Source organism: Peromyscus californicus, unplaced genomic scaffold, assembly GCF_007827085.1.
Source record: "Peromyscus californicus insignis strain IS unplaced genomic scaffold, ASM782708v3 Scaffold_9__1_contigs__length_137607984, whole genome shotgun sequence".
Taxonomy (NCBI): Eukaryota; Metazoa; Chordata; class Mammalia; order Rodentia; family Cricetidae; genus Peromyscus; species Peromyscus californicus.
The window spans coordinates 93,170,576-93,192,184 of NW_026294617.1; the positions used below are offsets into that span (position 1 = coordinate 93,170,576).

General features: G+C 42.5%; 1 protein-coding gene across 2 annotated transcripts in view; it reads right to left on the reverse strand.

The window, feature by feature from the left end:
* The window catches only part of Slc30a7 (solute carrier family 30 member 7), a 70,880-nt gene that overhangs the window by 20,688 nt on the left and 28,583 nt on the right, over positions 1-21,609 (reverse strand). For both annotated transcript variants that reach the window (XM_052731121.1, XM_052731120.1), the window contains exon 8: positions 19,080-19,215. In XM_052731121.1, coding sequence (XP_052587081.1) covers positions 19,080-19,215 — 136 coding nt within the window. The remainder of the gene's footprint in view (positions 1-19,079; positions 19,216-21,609) is intronic.

The window sequence follows — 21,609 nt, forward strand, 5'->3', positions numbered from 1 at the left end:
GTTACCAGTCACAGCAAGCCCCCCACTGCAGCCATGGACGCGCACCTAGCTTTCCTAACAGAGGTCTGAAGTGGTGTCTGGGGGTCAGGTGTGGGCTTTGGGAGGACACCAACAGCTGGGGAAGACAGTGCTTGCTCACTCACAGGAGGAAGTGGATTCAGAACCAAGGTCATTTTCAAAGTCCATAGAATGTAAAAAAAAAAAAAAGCCTATAGGGACTCCACTTTTGCCTTTGAAATTGTGTTTAGCTCAGGAGTTTCTGTCCATATTTTTCTGATTAACTATCATAACGGGGAATCATAAAACGGACTTCAGCATGGCTCTCTCTAGCCATAATGAAAGGATATGGAGGAAAAGGCAAGCTGAGCACATTCCTGGCTGAGGTAAGACTGAGAGCTGCATCCAAACCCTGCAGGGAAAGGAAGAGCAAGCATCTGGAAACAGTCAGAGGCTCGCTTCTGGTTGACTAACTCAATTCTAGCTTTCACAATGGAATGCTGGTTTCCTTTCACAAATGACAAGGGATGACTCATTAAGCATGAATTTACCAGTAAAACAAAGTAATAGTTTCATTCTTCAAAAACTCAACATAAATCTATGGTCATACTATAAACATAAAATTAATTCCAAAGCCTTTTAACAGGCTAAATGAGCAACATTTACTCTGTGCTTCAAGTAACTCTGCAATGGAAATAAATTCAACTTTTATTTCAGACACAGCTTTTAGGGAAAATTCAGCATATTTCAATAGTAAATTAAATAACCTAACAGTAACTACAAATAAGGTAAACAATGTATTGGGGTTGGTGAGATGGTTCAGTAGCACTTGCTACTCATGCAGAATGAGTAGAACTGAGTTTAGTTCCCAGCACCCATACCAGCAACACACAAGTGCCTATAGTTTCAGCTCCAGGGGGCTCGTGCCCTCTTCTGGCTTCCACGGGCACTTACATGGATGCGTACATACACAGGCACACTTAGATATATACAAATAAAATAATTCTGCGAGTCTGGAAAGATGGCTCAAAGGTTAAGAGCACTCTGTACCCCTGCAAAAGACCAGCAACAGCTCCCAGCACCACATAGTGGCTCACAAGCCTCCAATGATAACTCTAGGGACTCTAACGCCCTCTTCTGGCCTCCATGGGCACCAGGCATGCATGTGGAACACAGACATACACATATCTAGGCAAACACTCACACATTTAAAAATAAAAATAGTGAAATCTTTACATCTTTTAAAAGGCATACACATTATGAAAACTTGTGAAGAAAAATGATACTTAACTAAAAACTTCAGAGTTTAAGTAATTAAATCTGAGAAAAAATATCTAGCAATAATTCAAACAATTCTTAGGCTGTGTGTGGTGGTGCCCGTGCACACCTTTGATCCCAGCACTTGGGAAGCAGAGGCAGGTGGATCTCAGATGAGTTCAAGGCCAGCCTGGTCTATACAGCGAGACTCAGGAAAAAAGGGAAAAAGAAAGAAAAGAACAAAAGCCCCTCAAACCTACATGATTCTTGCAAATTGGTTTATTTAGTGAATGCTTCCTTCTCATCATTAAGGATTTTTATAACCTATAAATATGGAGAGAAAAAAATGAAAATTTTAAATTAATGTAAATCTAAAGGTCAAGTGTATATGTCTGTCTACTAAAAGAACCAAACCCAAAAATATGCGTGTGAATGCTTGCATGTATGGATGTACCACATGCATGTCTGGTGATCACAGAGGACAGAAGAGGGCACTGGATTCCCTGGAACTGCAGTTAGAGGTGGTGGGACCTCTTACAAGAACAGCAAGTCCTCTGAACTAATGAGCCATCTCTCTGAGAGCACCACTCAAAAATCTTTTAATGGACAAAAGAAGACAAAGACATTCCATCTCTAACAGTACTGCAAGGTACATGTAGACATGTTGTATTTAAACAACCAACCCATGGTCATGGATGATTATCTTGAATTTCATAAACCTAGTAGAGAACAGATCTCTCAAAGAGATCCCATCTAGGGATGTAGTTCACATGTAACTATACTAAACTTCTGGACCCTGGGGTCTAAATCAATGCACAGGACAGTGGGTGTTTCTTACTTAGTAATGAGGACAATAACAGACGCTACGGAACCCCCACAGTCATGAAGAGGTTGCCCCCTTTCCTTAAGCACCTGGGACGTAGTTGTAACACTTCATTGTCTGCTTTTTGCAACAGAAATATCAGCATATAACATCAAATTAGTAAAGAATTCATTTTTGTTTATATAGCACTTAATAGCTTTTAAGTGATTTCATAAAAACTCTGGAACAAAAATATCAGCATATAGCATCAAATTAGTAAAGAATAATATTTTTGTTTATATAGCACTTAATAGCTTTTAAAGTGACTTCATAAAAGCTTTCCAATTTTATAATCACAACAGTCCAAAGAATCCTTAAGAAAATGTTGGGGTCACAGCATCTCAGATGAAGGCAGGATCATGGGGGATCACTGACCCAACTCTCTCCTTTAATAGATGGGAAAAACAACTCGGAGAGGCTTAACCAGCTTGTGGTTTGTTAGTGACACAAAGCCAAGGCTCGAGCTGCTGAAGAGCTTGCAGCTCCTCGGCACAGTTAGGTCTCCTGGGGTCAAGTCCAGTCACACTTTACTCTGAAGGCCGGCATCGTGGTCTGAACCTAGTGTGCACTTAGCACCTGTCCAATACGTATCAAACAGACAACACATTGGGGGAGATGATTTAGTGGGTGAGGAGGATCCAAGCGGGAGGACTTGTATTTGAATCCCCAGAAGCCACACAGAGCAGGATGCAGTAGAGCACATCTGTAATCCCAGTGACAATGAGACAAGATGGGGGTGGAGACAGGAGAATGGACGGAAGCTGGTGAGCCAGCTAGTCTGCGATATGCAGGGGCAAACAACAAAGACACACAACTTCAAACAAGGTAGCAGGCAAGGGCCAGCACAGGGCGTTACTTTCTGACCCCACAGGCATGTGTAGAAGTGCTCACATGCCTTTAGATGCACAAAGTCACAAACACAGACACATACATATATCACACATAAGCATATGCAAAATTCGCAGTATAAAAAATTCAATTGCTAACAGAGAATAGTTGGAATACAGGATATCCTTTATTTATACGGCACTGAATCCTTCAAAGTAAGAGTCAAGTACCCCCAATTCTGTGACTCTCAAAAAAGAACCTCTAGTAAGCAGAAGGCAACGTGGCATTTCACTGTATGCTTACATACAGGTGAGGAAGAATTTATTGAAGAATATTCAGCACTTTCAGCTCTTGATGCATAATTTACTATCTTTGTGTGTTTGAGTCAGGGTCTCAAGTAGCCAAGGCTGGCCTGGAACTGAGAATGTAGCTGAGAATGACCCTGAACAGGACCTCCCCTCCCGCCCCTCCCCCCCAATCTCCCTCCGCCTCCTAAAGTTTGGGATTACAGGCAGGACTATGCCCTACTTCAATTTGTTATCTTTTTCAAAAAGTTGTTTTTCAGACTTATTTACTTTTCCCTGGATGTATGTATGTGTATCCACATTTGTGCTTGGTGCCCATGGAGTTTGAAGAGGGCACTGGATCCCCTGGAACTGGAGATATGGATGGCTGTAAGCCACCACGTGGGTGCTAAAACTAAACCAGGGTCCTCTGCAGTAGCAACAAGTGCTCTTGACCACTGAGCCATCTCTGCAGACCCGAACTTGTTAGCTTAATAAATATCTTTCCTTCATTTTCATGAATGAGAAACTAATACTCATGCCATCGAACCATCAATATAATAAAAAGGAAATCTAAAAACGTAAGAGACAACACAACCAACCAACGGAGCCAAAAGCTCCCCATACACACAGCTTTAGAAGAGGCCGGAATAAACTCCCACTCGCGTATTCAACATGAGGAGACAAACGCATCAAAGAGATAATGAGAGCTGGAGGAACCAGCCGCCTGCAACCAAGCAGTGGCTTCGCTCTTGCTTTCCCTCCATTTGATAATGAGCTCAGCAGAACCAGTTAACATGAAAACGAGCACACCCCAGCAGTAAGGGAACACAGTTATGGAAGCGGCTGCTGTCAAGCTTTGCCACAGTCTTTCTTTTGTGGGCAAGCAGGCCATTAGCAATGTCCGGTGCAGCAGGTTTAAGACTGTATAAATGATAACCCATTAGAATGGCACACACCAAATTACAAGCTAGGTATAATCTTATCTACTTTCAAGGTGGAAAAATCGAGACATGGAGAGGCTAAGTGATTTGCTCAAGGTCATATGTCTAAATGTAAAATTTGAGACAGGCTTCACTTCTAGTGCTTTTAACCAGTCTGAGATATGTCATGGGAATAGCTTTCTAGTTCTTCAAGGCACCTTTCTCTACAGAAAAGACATGACTTTCAGATGTGTGTGAGGCCTAGACTACTAAAAGAAATGAAGCAGCTTGGGGGCATTTGAACAGGAGAAGTGACCCAAGGGGACCTTGGCAGTGTGCAGGAACAGTGTGTGGGGCACTTCTCACACCTGAGCACTGATCAGAAGCAAGTCCCTGACCCTGTGACAACTGCTGAGCACCAATTTCAGGAGCTGCACGTTTGCTAGAAGTAAAGCTCACACATGAAGTAAAAAGCAAAGGAATCTATGGGTTGTTTTTTTTTTTTTTGGTTTTTCAAGACAGGGTTTCTCTGTGTAGCTTTGCGCCTTTCCTGGAACTCGCTTTGGAGACCAGGCTGGCCTCGAACTCACAGAGTTCCTGGCTCTGCCTCCTGAGTGCTGGGATTAAAGGCGTGCACCACCACCGCCCGGCGGAATCTATGTTTAATTCTTTACCTAAAAACAGAAAACCACCCTGAGTGTGTGTGGATGAGAATCTCAAAGCAGGTTTCTAATTGCTATACTGCACTGGATGCAGGTTACTCTGAAATGTTGAGTTACAGAGGTACAGATGAAATCATGTTTTCAAAGGACTAATTAAGCAAAAGAACCAAGTAGCCTTCATGCAGACTGTATCTAGCAGCAGACAATTTTAAACTATACATAGATTAATAACAAACATTAAAACTGAAGAAGTAAAGGTCACCCTTTTCTTCTTGCAGCAAGTAATGAAGGACACGCCAATATGCTTCCTGCCTTTTAAAGTTTGCTAAAACTGTTGACAATTCTCACGTCAAGAGGACATCAATGGGCCCCCAAGATGCTCAGAAAGCAAAGTGTTTACTTGCAAGCCCAGCAACATGAGTCTGAACCCTGAAAGCCCCATGAAAATGGCAGGAGAGAATTGTTTCCACAAAGGTGTCCTCTGACTCCCATCACATTCACACAGTGGCACACTCGCCTCACACGCATTACACAATGTACAGTAGTAAACTACAATTTACAGAAAAAGGATGTTAAAGTGTATTTAAAGTCTCATTTCAAACACCTTTCCTGTCTTCCTAGAGGCAGCTATATTTACTTTGGTTTGGGTTTTTCCCCTCCAAGGTTTTTTTTTTTTCTTTCACAAACTATGTAGATTGTGCTTGTTATTTTCCTTATTATATACATGACTACAGTATTCTTACAGAACATATGCTAACATCTTACACGTGACAATAGTCAGTGATTTTCAGGGAATATCTTGTTCTCAGAATATTGTATCTTGGAAATCATATCACATCATCAGACACCATCTATATTCTTTCTTTTTTAGAAGTCTCTTGCACAGAACTTTCTTACTGACGAATATCTGTGCTGCTACCAATATTTTGCTATTACAGACATAGCCACAAGAATAATTTTATGAATATATATTTGTATGTTTTTGTCAGTTTACCTCTGGGATAGGTCCCTAGATGTGGAGTTGCTTGATTACACAAATGCTGGTATGCAGCGTTTCTCTTTACAGGGACAATTTTGACTCCTATAAGCAGTACGTTAAAAGGCCTATTCTGCCCATATCCTTACTACAAGGTTGGAAATTCACCCTGATTGGTAAAACATTCTGTCTCATTGCAGTTTGAATCTGTCTTTGTTGTTGTTTTACGAGGGGGACTGAACTACTTTTATACGTCATTTGTTTCTGGACTCATTGATCTGCTCCCTAAGTTTATCTGCTTTTCCAGGCTAAGTCACTTTTCGTTATAAAGACCACATTTTATTCTTCTGCAGTTTTCTTAGCTCTCTGTACTTCTTTTCCCTTACTAACCTTAAAAATCAACTTTTACTAACTCTTCCCCAGAGGGGAAGGAAGGAGGGAGGGAGGGAGGAACGGTGGGAGGGAAGGAGGGAGGGAGGGAGGAAGAGAGGAAGAGAGAGAGAGAGAGAGAGAAGACCTGATAGAATTTTTATTATTAGAAGTTGTTGTGGAATATTTGTTTACACTGTGTGAAGATGTGTCACTGTGATTGGTTTAATAAAGAGCTGAATGGCCAATAGTTAGGCAGGAGAGAATAGGCGGAACTTCCAGGGAAGGAGAGAGAGAACTCTAGAAAGAGAGGAGGAGACGCCAGTGAGAGTCTGAAGAAGTCAGATGTATGGTACAGAGAAGAGGTAATCAAGTCACACGGCAGGAAATAAATTACTAGGAATAAGTTAATTTGAGTTATAAGAGCTAGTTGGGGACAAGCCTAAGCTCAAGGCCAAACTTTCATAATTAATAGTAAGTCTCCATGTCGTTATTTGCTGGCTGGCGGTCCTGATGAAAAAATACACTACAAGAAGTTTCAAATATATACAATTACATAAGACCAACTGATTCTTTGATAGTGATGCAGATCTGCTGACATCTACTTTTGGGTTTTTTTAGACATGTTAATCTCCTCATGTAATTTTTAGATATTTTATCTCCACATTACCTTTGTTGTTGCTACTGAAAAGGTTTCTTTACTTTAGTTTTTTGGGGGTTTGTTTTTTTTCCATGCTGGAAATTGAATCTAAGGCCTCACACAAGCTAGGCAAGTACTTAGTAACTGAGCTACATACTCAGTATGCTTGAGTTCCTGGCTGAGATCATCCCCTGCTCCTCTCAATGATAGACTGGCCTGGAAGGGTAGGCCAAGTAGACTCTTTCCTCCCCAAGTTTCTTTTGTCACAGTGTTTCATCACAGCAACAGAAAGGAAACTAGAAAACAGGTAGGAATGTCTCTAGCATTATCTGTATAACAATGACAGTGGCTTAGGGCTGTGACAGATATAACTGGCATTAAGGTGACAGCCATTAACATCACACACTTATTTGCACGTTGAGTCTTTTTTTTTTTTTAAATCAAAACTGGGTACATAATCAAATCCGGTACAATATGGTGTTCGCAGCTCTAGTTCCGACACTTGGCAGAGGCAGGAGGACCGCCACAAGTTTGAAGCCATTCTGGGTTATGGAGTGAATTCTAGGCCAGCCTGGGCAACAAAGTTAGACTGTCTCAAAAGCAAACCACGAAAAAGAAAGGGACGAAGGAAGGAAAGAATGGAAAAAGGAGGAAGTGCTCAATAATTGAGCTCTATACTCAGTCCCTTTATAGCTTTGTATTTTGAGACACGATTTCACTAAGTTGCCCAGGCTGGCTTTGAACTCACTATGTAGCCCAGGCTGAAAGGAAGGAAGGAGGAAAGGGGGGAGAGAGGGAGGGAGGGAGGGAAGGAAGGACCATGGTATTTTTTTCAAATGTCTTCTTTGGCATCTCTGGCAATGATTTCATGGCTTTTTCTCTACATTATTTAATGTGATAAATAATATGCATAAACTCTCTAATACTGCATTCTCAGGATGAACACAAATTGTATATGATTTCCAGAATACTTTTTGAAAACAGCACTTAATATTCTGAATTGTAATACATTTGTAACTGAGTAAGTATCAAACAATTCTTAACTCTTGCAGCCTGAAGGTTATTTCATAAACTACAAATCTGAGGCCTCCAGGGATGGATTTGCTAATCATTTCTGGTGGCTTTGACAAACACTGCAGAATGATGCCATTATGCTGATTTATTATAAGGAAACAGAGTCATACTACTGCTGTAACAAGAAAATGCCTTGAGACAATGCAACCGTGCAGAGGAAATCGCAGTGGACAGTGAAGCCAGGACAGAGCCCGGGGAAATGGCTGGAACCCTGTGCTCTAACCTGCTCTTCTCCCGGGGTAGTCATTCACCATCCACTTTTCCAGTCCACACCGATGACACCAGAATTTCTCTAAGCTTGGGTGGGACATTCAGAAAACAGATGAGAAGGGAAACGTGTGAGTCACATACCTTAAAGCGACCCTCCATGAACCACTCAGATACGGAATCCTTCACTCCCAAGTGTGTGTGAAACCTGTGACTTGCTTCAACACAACAGAATACAACTAAGGCAAAGCGACTTAACAGGTGTAGTTAAGTTCAAGTAAGTTGATTTTTAGTTCCTCAAGGGGAGAAACCCTGGGTGTAGTGGAATATTAGTTTAAGATATGTTATATTCGTTTATGCTGTGGAATATTTGTTTAATGATGCAAAGATGTGCTGCATTCTTTTATGTTGCATTTGTTTAACTCTGTAAAGTTGTGTTACTTTGCCTGTCTAAAACACCTGATTGGTCTAATAAAGAGCTGAGGAGCCAATAGCTAAGCAGGAGAGAGGGAAAGGCAGGGCTGCCAGGCAGAGAGAATAAATAGGAGAAATCTAGGCCTGAGAAAGAGGAGGAGAGAGAAAAAGAAAAGAAGGAGAGGACACCAGGGGCCAGCCACCCAGCCAGCCACAGAATATGAAGGAAAGAAAGAATATAGAATACAGAAAGGTAAAAAGCAAGAGGTAAAATGTAGTTAAAGAGAAACAAGATAATTTAAGTTAGAAAAGCTGGCTAGAAACAGCCAAGCTAAGACCAGGCACTCATAAGTAAGAATAAATCTCCATGTTTTTATTTGGGAGCTGGATGGTGGGCCCCCAAAAGAGTAAAAAAAAAAAAAAAAAAAAAACCAACTACACCTGGGTATCCCTGACTTAATCGGAGCTAAGCCCTTAAAAGAGGGTCTGGAGGGCTGGCTGAGGTCGGCAGCTCCCCTGCTGACTCTCAAGAAATAAGCCACCATGAGCTCAGCAGCTGCAAGTGGAGGATTTCTGCTGACAACCACAGAAGCTTGCAAGATGACCCTGAGCCTCAGATGAGGCTGCGGCCTCAGCCAACACATTAGTTACAGCCTTGTGAGGCCTGAGCAGAGAAGCCAGCTGGGCTCTGCTCAGAATACTGATGGTGGAAACTGTGAGATAACTGACCAGCCTGGGACAATCCATGTAGTCAGCAGATCCTCACTGCTCCTTCCCTCTTTCATACACAGTCCTCAGCCACTTCCCAAAAACATAGCTCATTCATCCCAAATAACACTGTAGAAAATATACCAGGACTTAATTCAAATCTTTGGGGGAGGGAGGAGAGAGAGAGACAGAGACAGAGACAGAGAGAGAGAGAGGGAGAGAGAGAGAGAGGGAGAGAGAGAGAGAGAGTGGTATCTTATAAGCCTTTAATAAAAACAACAAATCTAAGGTAGAGTTTTATGCCCGCACTTCTGAAGCTTCCCTGGCCCCTGTTCCTAACTACCTAACACCGGAATTTATCATCCTCATTTTCCAGAACAGTGGTGCTATGTGTAGCAGTGTGTCAGTAGATAGACCCTCCAGTACAACAGGATCCTCACCCTCGGCCTGACATCAGTGTTCTTTGCTTACGATAGTGTTTGGAGTTCTGGAGACCTAGGTTGAGGATTGGGAGGCTTGGCTTATGGTTCTGCTTTGCCTTTCATGAATGTGGACTGTTGTTCCTTTCTAAGCTTCTGTGTGATTAAATGCCTTTTCATGGGTTGTTGACATAGGATACTTCCAGCATTATAAGCCAAAGTTAGTAATGGAAAATAGGAATTGACATTCTATACATTGCTTTATGATGCAAAGGGAGTTTTCAAAACCAGAGGGCAAAGATTACTAAATAACAAACAAATCTGACATTACAGATTCAGAGGCCATCAAGGCCATTTAGATTTGAACTGCAAAGATATAAGGATTGCATCTTTGCTTTGTAAGTGGTAATAAAAACTTAGATATTTTCATATCATATTAAATATGGAAGTCAGAGGTTACACCTTGTTCAAGTGTTGAGTTGAACTGTTTCCTGACCAACTCATCTGGTAGGGTTGCATCCAGATTCTGCGTACTGTATGAGTGTTTGTGTAGCCATTCTTTTTTTATTTAACATTTCACATGTTCATGCCTGCCCAATAGTAATCGGTGTTAAAAGTTAATAAAAACCTGCGGCTCCAGATTCAATCTTATACTCCAGGAAGAAGCTGCTCAGTTGCAGACTTTTGAAATTTGGAGCACTGAATGCTGTGGTTTTTCTAGTCATAACTTGGATTGGAAACTTTAAACTATGTGTATAATATATTTTAATCCAAACCTTTATGGTTCATATTCAGCTCATTTGATTTGTGGAAATATCTTCTAAGTGGCAAGCGCATCTTTATTGACAACCCTGTTGATCAGATCACACTGTCTTGAGAGTCCTGTCCATGTAATAAAGTCAATTTTTACATTTGACTTTTGCCCAAAGGCTAAAAAGTACTTTAAACAATGTGTTGTCCCATGATGCGGGCATCAGAGCTGAGCCTTAGAGACTCTCAGGACTGACAGGAAATAGGAGGAAGAAAGGAATCACAGACCAGGATACTATGAGCAAAGGCACAACGAAGGCAAGCATGTGCAGAGTGTCTCCCATCAACAACAAGCTAAAGTGTGCTATTAACAACCATAGCTTGAGAAACAGACAAGAGGCAGATAACAGAGCATTTTGATCCTAAGAGATTTATTCTGGAAGCATCAGTAAGGTACTCACAGGTTTAGAAAGTTTCTGAAATGTCTACTTAGTAAAATCACCACATTAATACTAACACTGGACTTTGTTATGTATATCAGCTTTTCATCACTCTAACAAATACACCAAGATGACCAAATGATAAAGAGAAAGGGTTTATTTTGGCTCAGTTTTCATTGTTTTCCAGCCCAAAGCAGGACAGCACTTCATAGCAAAATAGGGATGGAGAGCAAAACCACTCACTTCACAGAGAGCCAGGGAGGACAGCATGGGAAAAGGGGCCAGGGTCTCACCACTTCCTTCAAGGACACACAGCCAGTCATGTGAGAACCTCTCACCAGGCTGCACCTTTTAAAGGTTCCACCATTTCCCAACTGTGGTCCAGACAAGACCTTTACCACATGGACCTTTCTTCAGGTGATACTTAAGATCCAGACACTAGGGAACATACAAGCTTTTTTTTTTTTTTCCTTTTTTTGGTGTGTGTGTGTGTGTGCACAGGCATGCAGGTGTTTGGGCATGCAGCTCTATCCATCTGACTTTAGGACAGAGGAAAACAATATGATGTGTGTGAGGTTGAAAGGGCAAATGGATTACTGAGAAACTCACTGGGGAAGACCACACCTCACAGAACTCTTTTCTTTTCACTTCGCACACAAATAACCATTTTAGATTCGTGGCCTGGTGCTTCCTCAGTAAAGAACAAACACTCAACAGGAGGTAAAGTGACGCCTAACCTACAAATTGGTTGTGTCTTAAGGCATTAATTGGCTGTGTGAAAACAAACAACAACAACAACAACAACAAAACCCCTCTATTTTCCCCCAGGAAGAACTGCGAGGAGATGTGGGCTCTAGGCAGATCTGTAACTGGAGCACGGTTAACTCCTGACGGTAAATACGGCGGCTGAGCTAGAAGTGCCCTTTAAGGGAAAAATTTAGTGAGCCTGAAATGAAAACAAAACTCTCTCCTGCACTATGATCCTGTTAACCGAAACCCTGCTCCCTCTTCACCTGCCAGGACATAACCCTGTTCTTACATAGCCAATTCATGAAAAGAATTGAAACCCTTCACATACACTAACAATTGAGGAATATTTATGATCTCTCTCTCTCTCTCTCTCTCTCTCTCTCTCTCTCTCTCTCTCTGTGTGTGTGTGTGTGTGTGTGTGTGTGTGTGTGTGTGTGTGTGTGTATGTGTGTATGTGGGGGGGGGGAGGTGTAGGGGTGTGGGTGTGTAGAGAAAAATGGAAATGAATGGAGAGCTTGCCGAAGTCACAAATTTCTAGATTCACCATGGTTTATTGACAATGACAAAATCTGACTGAATTAGTGCTCTGTATAGTGTCCTCAGAACCTAAGAAAAGGAGGTTCAGTAAAAACTACTGAATGTTTGTAAATGATAGGGTTACATAATAGAATCAGAAAAGCATTCCTGAGCCATTTGGTTTCTTTCAGATTTCCAAAGACCCTCTCTGCCAGCATTTCCCAACTAGGATTCTTCATCTCAACCACTGAACACACATGACCGGAGTGAGACTACTTACTTCCCCAAGAATAACACTGGTCCAGCACGTTCTACAAGCACAAGGGACAAGTGCTCATTACCTATAAACAGATGCCTTATGATACTGGGACCTTCCCCAGAATGTAGTCAGTTGAGAAAGGGAGCGAGACTGACTAGTCAATCTTTTATCTCTCATTATAGTGGCTTTAGTACGATTTAAATATGATTTAAAAATGTAACTCCTGGATGACAGTGCTCCAACTCGTTCAGTTGTACAACATGAACATTTATACAAGCAGCAGGTAAAATTCTGATAGACTGTTTTCTTCTATTTCACATTGCCTAAAGAATAGTAAATGTAGCCACTTGAAAGGCTAACCACAACGGAAATTGTTAGGGAACACCCAAAAACATTTCTGAAAAAGATACAATGCCTACAATTTCTCATATGTGACTATATGAAGAGAGAGTAGCTTCCTGTGTGTGCTTTTTGCTTATTATAAACCACAAATAATTAGAATCAATTACAACTGACCAAAACTGGAGTCACGGTCAAATCCTTTATGTGTGAGCAATGACTGTGCTCACTGAAGACAGAGAATAAGATAAGATGGTGCATGACTGCTTTTCCTCATGCACAGCCTTTCTATGTCTTGTCTCCAGTTACCACCATTGCTTGTCATTACCAAAGCCTCAAAAACTGGAGTCTTTTTCCCTCAACATGGTAAGAAATAAGTGTATTATTTAAAAACTTATTATACCAAAGAAGAAGAGATTCTTTTGGTTATAAAGCTTTTGTTTATGCATCTATATCATTTTTCTAATAAGTTCAAAGCACAATAAGGATGCTAATTGGTAAACTTCAGAAAACTGATTTTAAAAGGCTTCCAGAACACACCTGTAATAACACACACTGCTGTGTCCTGTTATATATTTTCATCAAGCATAAGGGACCCCTTTTTATGTAAGTGGTTAACACAACCAAACTAAGTCAATGGCATCATTTAAAACTTGCAATGACACAGTGATTTATTCAGCTTTCTACTTCCTTTCAACTCCAGCTTTACTCATGGGAGAAGAAGGGAGCCAGCCACTGTAAACCTTACCCGAGGTCCATTTCCAGGAAATAAACCATTCCCTCACTGCTACGTTCCACCCCCCACTTTTCACTGGGAAACAAAATCCATCACAGCACAAAGCAGTTCTACCCAGAAATTCTCACTCCCCTTGGCTTGTGTCCGACAACACCAAGAGAAAACCACCAACTGTGGGGGAGGACTGTCACTGTCAAGGGGAAACGGAGTTCAGGTAGATGAGACAGTTCGGGGCAGGTTTCCCAACACATTTTACCTGGGCAAAATGACACAGAAAACACGCACGGGGTAGGAAAGAAAAATACTTCTCTGTTTTTCTAGAGACAAGGTCTTGTATAACCCAAGCTGGCCTCAAACTTGAAGACTGCTCCCTCAGTTTCCCAGGTGCTGGGATCACAGGTGCCTGTCACCATGCTCTGCTTCTACAGGCTCAATATGACGCCAGAAAGTACATCTTGTGAGTGGAATGGAACCCTTCCTTTATAACCTGACTGCTGAATGTGGCGTTCCTCATCCAACCATGGGTTTTAGAGCAAAGACAAAAAAAGCTGATACTTTAGACAAAGTTTAGAATTTCTTAGGTCGGCTTCTGGGGAGAAAGCGGGGGCCTGCTTGCTTATTTCTATTTTTAACTCTCTGTCCACCCCCATCCTCCCACCATACACACCACACCTCCCGTAAAGGCCAGGCCCATCAAGTCATTTGCTCGCCTAACCATCTGAATCCCAGGGCACAATTCTTGGTCATTCCTTCAGTCACTCAAGAGCTGAGCAACTGGCTTTTTACCTGTCACCTCTACTCCTGTCTTGCATTACTCTCGGTCTAAGTATCCACATGGACAAGCCCTCCTTTGGTCTCTATTTACGATGCTCTTTTCCTCCACCTTGCTGACTATAACTTAGGCCTTAGATCTTGACTTTAAGCATGTCACACTACTTTTATTTTATTTGTATTAGTGCTCTGCCTGCATCTAAATGCGCGTGCGCACACACACACACACACACACACACACACACACACACACACACAAGTATGATTTGGACTGGGTAATGACTCTTGAGCAAGGGAAGTTTGCTCCAGAGTATAGCTGACACAGTCAGTTCATTTCCCTTTATTTTAATTCCTACCTTGCCCCTATCACAGTAGCACTCATCTGGCAAAACTGCACACCTATTAAACCCAATTCTTTGTATCACTCTATGACTTTTACTAAGTAGCAGAACAAGACTAGAGATAACATACACCCATACTGGTTGTTTTTATACTAAATTCATGACCACAAACCTCAAAGTGGGTCTTGGGTGCTGCCAGGCAATCACACTTTTCCCCTTTACAGTGAAAGGCTTCAAAAGGCAGCTGACTATGGCTACTCCCCGCCACACACACACACACACACACACACACACACACACACACACACACACACACACACACACAGAGTCTCTTGATGCTCTCTGATTAAGCTTTCATTCTGGCCACTCTCCCCAGGGTCTGGTGTAAGTGACCCATCATCCCAAGAGCATTTGATGGGGGCCGATTCTTATTATTTCCTGTTGAAAATACTTCCTTCGGAAGGCCTCTGGAGCAGTGTGTTCATGTCTCTCCTCCTGCCTTGCTGCCCTGCACTGTGCATGTCTTATTATCTATTTGTATGCCCATTTGCTTTACTGGCTCCCCTATGGGTGTAAGGTATTTGCTATGCGGTCAACTGCCCAGCTGAGTAGGTACCACAGCATTTGCTGAACGACCTTCAAATATACTGGACTTACCCACTGTCTCAAAGAGGTGAGATATGACACATTTCAATAGGCACATCATACATTTCAGTAATTAATTGTATTATAATCAGGATGCCTTCCTTTGTTTTTCAGTATGTTAAGTATACGGAAACGGAAAATTTTTGGAAATTGAACAGTCGGACAGAAACAAAAATAAAAAGGACCTGTACTTGTAACTGGCTGACTGAGGCTGCTGGAGGCACTACACTGAAAGGGAACTGAGGCTACACCAGTTTCAGGAGGGAAGAGCCCGGACTGTTGGGCATCTCCAGGGAACAGGAGTGGGTGCGGTGGCCCGGCTGCTACCTGACCACTGTTGTGTGATTTTACACTCCCCGCTGGGTTAGCCGAGTGAAGGCAGCAATCCTGTATCTACACACCCACTGCCTGCTGGGAGCCTCCACATGCGTAACTAACGCAGCATCTCAAACCAGCAATGAGCAGAACATGGCCGCTGATCTACAGTGCCTCCAAAGGGAGGGGAAACACCACTCTTCTAGTCTCCTCTCAGTGACAACACCTCTGTCCATCCCAGGTAAGAGCTCTAAGCATTGCCACGGCTCCCATTCGCTTAAGCCTGACCCACACTTCCACATCCATAGCAAATCTCACTAGTTCTACCCCATTTCCTGGCTTTATTCAGATCTCTCCATTGCTAGATTAGACCTGGCTACTATGGCCTCTCCCTGGTCCATTATGGCAGCTTCTAGATGGTCCTACTTGTTTGTACTTGTGCCCCTTGCAACCTCGGCTTCACTCAAAATAGTTCCTTCCTTTCTATCTTTATTTATTTTATTTTACTCAATGAATTAATTTGTTGGCAGCAGGAGCTCATTGTGTGGCTCTGGCTGTCCTGGAACTCGCTCTGTAGTCCAGGCTGACCTCAAACTCACAGCGATCTGCCTGCCTCTATCTCCCAAGTGCTGGGATTAAGGGTATCATGCCCAGCTGAAAACTATTTTCCAAAAATTCACATCAGGAGGCTGGAAAGATGGTTCTGTGGCTAACAGCGTTGGTTGTTCAGTTCCCTGCACCATCTGGCAGCTCACAACTATCTCACATTACAGTTCCAGGGCCCCGGAGGGCCCCAGGCACACACATGGTGCACAGACATACATGCAGGTAAAACACTCACGCACATAAAATAAATTTTAAAAAATACAAATCATGGTAAGAAGATGTAGATAAGTGATGGGGTGCTTGCCTAGCATGTATAGGCTTTGGCTTGTCCCCAGCACCACAAAACAAAACCTATGGACCAAGGGTCACTCTATTATCATTTCCCACTGCACTTGAAATGAAACCCGACCTCCAAGCCCTGTAATTTTCCCTGGTATGTTTCTTCAGCTCCATCCCAAACCACTCTCCTCTTGTTCCCTGGGCTTCAGCCACAGTGGCCTCCTTTAGGGTAGCTGTTTTTAACCATGTGCCTTTTTATCAACTGGTCCCTAGGCTGGAAAGCTCTAGGCGACATTTAGTTGCGGACTTGCCTTATCATTTAACCTCAGGTGACAGCTCAGTGACTACCATGTCGTCCTCCCTTAGCTCTGCACAAGAAATAATCATTTCATATTGGAGTGTCAATCTATTGATTTGATTTTCTCTCCCCTGTGGCAAGATAAGATCAAAAGAGCAGGAATCTCAGGGCTACTTGTTGAAGACGGCTTATAAAGATTTTTAAAAAATGTATTAGACATTGTGGCAAGGTAAGTTTGTTGTGTGTGCATATATGCATTTATTTATTATTGTTTGTAGAATAAATGAATAAGAATATAACAATGAAAGAATTTCCAATTTAGAAAATATAACTCTTTTTTTTTGAGATGGGTTTCTCTGTGTAACAGCCATGGCTGTACTGGAACTCACTCTGTACACCAAGATGGCCTCAGACTCACAAAGATCTGTCTGCCTCTGCCTCCAGAGCGCTGGGTTTAAAGGCGTGTGCACCACCAGTGCCCAGCTATAAAACATCACTCTTTTTCCCCCCCAGGGACCAAATTTATTAAAAGAAAAAAACAAATCAAGGCATGACAGTACACACCTGTCATCCCAGCATTCAGAAGGCGGAGACAGGAGGACTGCCATGAGTCTGAGACCAGCCTGGGCAGACATTAGAGAAAATATAACTCTTTAGAGTGGAAAAAGCCTAAGTCCTTCTGATTCAAATCTGGGGTGTGCCAATTTCTTCACCAGGAGAATCATATGGTCACTTTGTAATAACAGGGTATCAGTTTGCCCTCCCGGAGCTGCAGACACATAAGGCAGACTCTGGACACTACGATAAATGCCTTGGAAGGAAATGTTGCTAGAAGTCACTACAGGGAAGGACTTCACACAGCTCGCAGCTGGTGGGTGGGGTGCTATTTGGATTAAGCTTCATAGGAAGGATGTGGAGTTGGGGTCCACACATCTTTAGGGCTGAAGGAAAGGGCGTATCAAATGCAAGAAGAGTTTAGACAGAGAAAAGACAGATGGGAAGGCAGAGAGTTGACGATGTATTTAGGACACTGAAGAGAAGAGACTGTCACTGGGGAAGAGAGAGTGAACTGAGGTGAGGCAGTGGGAGGGAGGGAGAGGCTGACAGGATAAACACTATCAGGGGAACTGCTATGGGTCTTGAACTTTCTTCTGAGATAAACAGTCCAAGGACTGAAAGCAAGATAACTGCAGTATGTCACACAGTTCTCCTCAGAGAACTGTCACTGCAGCAGGGAAAGGAGAAGGCGGGGACAGAGAGGCCATCATGGCTTCCCATCAAACCACAGCAGAACTCGGGTGACAACATGTGGAGCCAGAGCAAAAGGAATGCTAAGACCACACTCTTCCAAACCACTAGGACAACTAAGACAGTAATACACGCGAAAGCAAAACGCACTCAAGGCGCCCCCAACAAGACAGGTGGTTACAGACATTAACGTTCCTGTCAGGAGCCTGGCACGTCTACACTAACTCAAGAGAGTTTGGCTAAGACCTCCAAAGATGAGCAAAAGGCATTCTGAGCTTTAGAAAGGCTTCCATACACACCTGCTTCCGTGTGCAAATCATTAAAGAATAATCTGCATGTTTAAAATGTATGTTCTATTTTTAGGGCAGAAAGGGAAAACAAGCACCTCCAACTTTAGCACTGCAATCTCCTACATCGACCCTAGTCAACTGTGAGCTATAAACAGTCATTCCAGCCTCACTTCTCATCAGTCTTCATTTTCGTCACAAAAGCTTCTACTGAATAGAGAGGGAGAGAGATGGAGAAACGATAACACTCCAACTGAGACATACCATAAAATTTTAAAATAATTAAAGGCTGCAAGATTAAAGAACATATTTCCATTTTTTTAAAATAATAAAAATGAAGCCACCAGTGAAGTATGTTTTAGGACAAAGGGTCTAAGACGATGATAATATTAGCTACACAATGCACTGCGGCAAACAGCCACCGAGGATGGACATGCAATGTCTTTATGGGGCACTAGCTCAAGGGTAGGTGAGGAAAAGAAAAAGGAAAACAAAACTGTACAATTCAAGATAGATCTAGCAGAGGCAGCATCGATACTAGAGTCTAACACTGCCACGTCTTGATATAAACTATAATAGTCTAGTTAATGCAGTTTACACTGCCAATATTTTATTCTATAGATACAGTGTATGACTGAAGATGTGAATTATGATCAAAGGCTTAAATGTCAAAACCACAAAGAAATGTTTAAACTCCAGGCAAGATATAAATAGAAAAGGCATGAAAATGTGAAGATGAAAAGAGAATCTGGACAAGAATTTCCTTGAAGCCCACAGGGAAGCCCACATGACAATGTGCACTGTAGATCTCTAATCACGTGGTTTTGAGCGGCCTCCCTCTCATTTGAACAACAGATAATAACCCAGTGTGCCACTTACCTGACAACGATAAGAATGGCTATGAGAATCGAACAGATGGGATCTGCTATCATCAACCCAAAGTTCTGCATCATGATGGCAGAGGCAATCACACCAACACTCCCAAGTGTGTCCGCGAGGATATGTAAAAATACACCTGGAAAGAAAGCATCATCAACATCAAACTCTAAAATAGGAATAGTTCTTAGGGCTGGACCCAAGATGTCATAAATACCATTACCTACCCAATGAAGAATCAGTTAGGAGGAGACTGACTGCTTAGGAACTGCACAGCAGAATATCTATGAACTGAAACACTGTTTTCCCAACCACCAGTTTAAACATCTGACCGGTAGGTTATACTCGATCTTAATAGAACAATACAAATGAGAAAGTAGAATTTATTTTAAATGCTATTTATGAAATCCACCTTTACTTTAAAAAGGACAAAGGTTAAATAATTTGTTCGGAGAAGGAAAGGGCATCAGGTGAAAAAAACTGGTTATGAAAGCATTTTCATTTTGAAAACATGTACACACAGAGCCCTCTGCTGGTGATTAAAATTATTGCCTTAGGACCAGCATTTCATATGGACCCTAACTCAACTTAACCTGATGTTAATTATCCAAACGGTTTCACCACTGAAATCTGTTAAAAAAACAAGTATCTGAATACTTTTAAATGGCTAGAAAATATACGTTGAACCTTTAATATTAGGTACTAAGTAAGTCACTAGTTAGCTGCTTAAGAACTAAAATACGCCTTTAATCCCAGCACTCGGGAGGCAGAGCCAGGCGGATCTCTGTGAGTTCGAGGCCAGCCTGGGCTACCAAGTGAGTTCCAGGAAAGGCGCAAAGCTACACAGAGAAACCCTGTCTCGAAAAACCAAAAAAAAAAAAAAAAAAAAAAAAAAAAAAAAAGAACTAAAATACACTATTAAGATAAGTGGCATTTGCCTGGAAAACCATAAAAATCTTTTTTTTTTTTTTTTTTTTGGTTTTTCGAGACAGGGTTTCTCTGTGTAGCTTTGCGCCTTTCCTGGTACTCGCTTTGGAGACCAGGCTGGCCTTGAACTCACAGAGATCCGCCTGCCTCTGCCTCCCGAGTGCTGGGATTAAAGGCGTGCGCCACCACCGCCCGGCCTCATAAAAATCTTAAGAAAGAAGCTGCATATACAATTCTTCCAGAAAATACCAAAGACAATAATCCACTCAATATGTAGATTTTTTGTTTGTTTGTTTTTGTTTGTTTTTCAAGATAGGGTTTCTCTGTGTAGTTTGGAGGCTGTCCTGGAACTCGCTCTGTAGACCAGGCTGGCCTTGAGATCCACCTGTCTCTCCCTCCTGAGTGCTGGGATTAAAGGCATACAGTGCACCACCCACAGCCTGGCTCAACCTGTAGATCTTTAATGAGCAAAATTCACCACACAGCAAAACAGCTGTTAAACTTAAGTGTGCTTCACTCAAAAAAAAAAAAAAAAAACCATTAGTCCTGACCATCAACTGTGAGCAGCCAAGAAATTCATGTCGGATTCCCTGAACAATAAATGGCAAATATGCGCAGATTTAAACTAGAGGAAATTGTGCAGCAGTTTAAACTGTGACCACTAATGAGTCCCATTAAATCTTTTCTTTTTTTTTTTTTTTGTTTTGTTTTGTTTTGTTTTTCGAGACAGGGTTTCTCTGTGTAGCTTTTGGTGCCTGTCCTGGATCTCACTCTGTAGCCCAGGCTGGCCTCGAACTCATAGAGATCCACCTGGCTCTGCCTCCCAAGTGCTGGGATTAAAGGCGTGCGCCGCCGCCGCCGCCGCCGCCGCCGCCGCCGCCGCCGCCGCCGCCGCCGCCGCCGCCGCCACCACCACCCCGCTCCATTAAATCTTAGTGTTTGCTGGGGAAAGACAGTTCACTGCCACCGTGTAGTGGACAGCAGGCCACAGCAAATGGCACTCCATCACACCCCCATTCCTTTTCATCTGTGCAGACTACTCTGCAGAAAATTTTACATCTATGTGCGGATGTGTGTGTACATGTATGCATATACCACAGCACATGTGTGGAAGGCACAGGACAACTTGTGGTGGTCTGTGGTGATATATTGCATACCCTAATAAACTTGCCTGAGGATCAGAGAACAGAGCCAGCCACTAAATTAGACATAGAGGTCAGGCAGTGGTGGCATACACCTTTAATCCCAGCACTTGAGATCTCAGGCCTTTGCTTGGGAAGCACACACGCCTTTAATCCCAGGAAGTAGTATGGCAAGGCACAGAAAGGTATAAGGCGTGAGGAAACAGGAACTTGCTCTCTTGAGGCTGAGGATTTTGTAGAGGTAAGCTAGTGGATGGCTGTCCTGATTCTCTCATCTTTCAGCTTTCGCCCTGATATCTGGCTCTGGGTTTTTTATTAAAAGACCATCTAAGATTCGAACAACAGGAGTCAATCTCCCTTCCACCACGAGGCCCCGAAGTTTGAACTTGGGTGGTCAGACTTGGCGGCAAGTGCCCTTACACCACAGTCACCTCACCAGCTCCAGAGTTGTTCTCTAACAAATA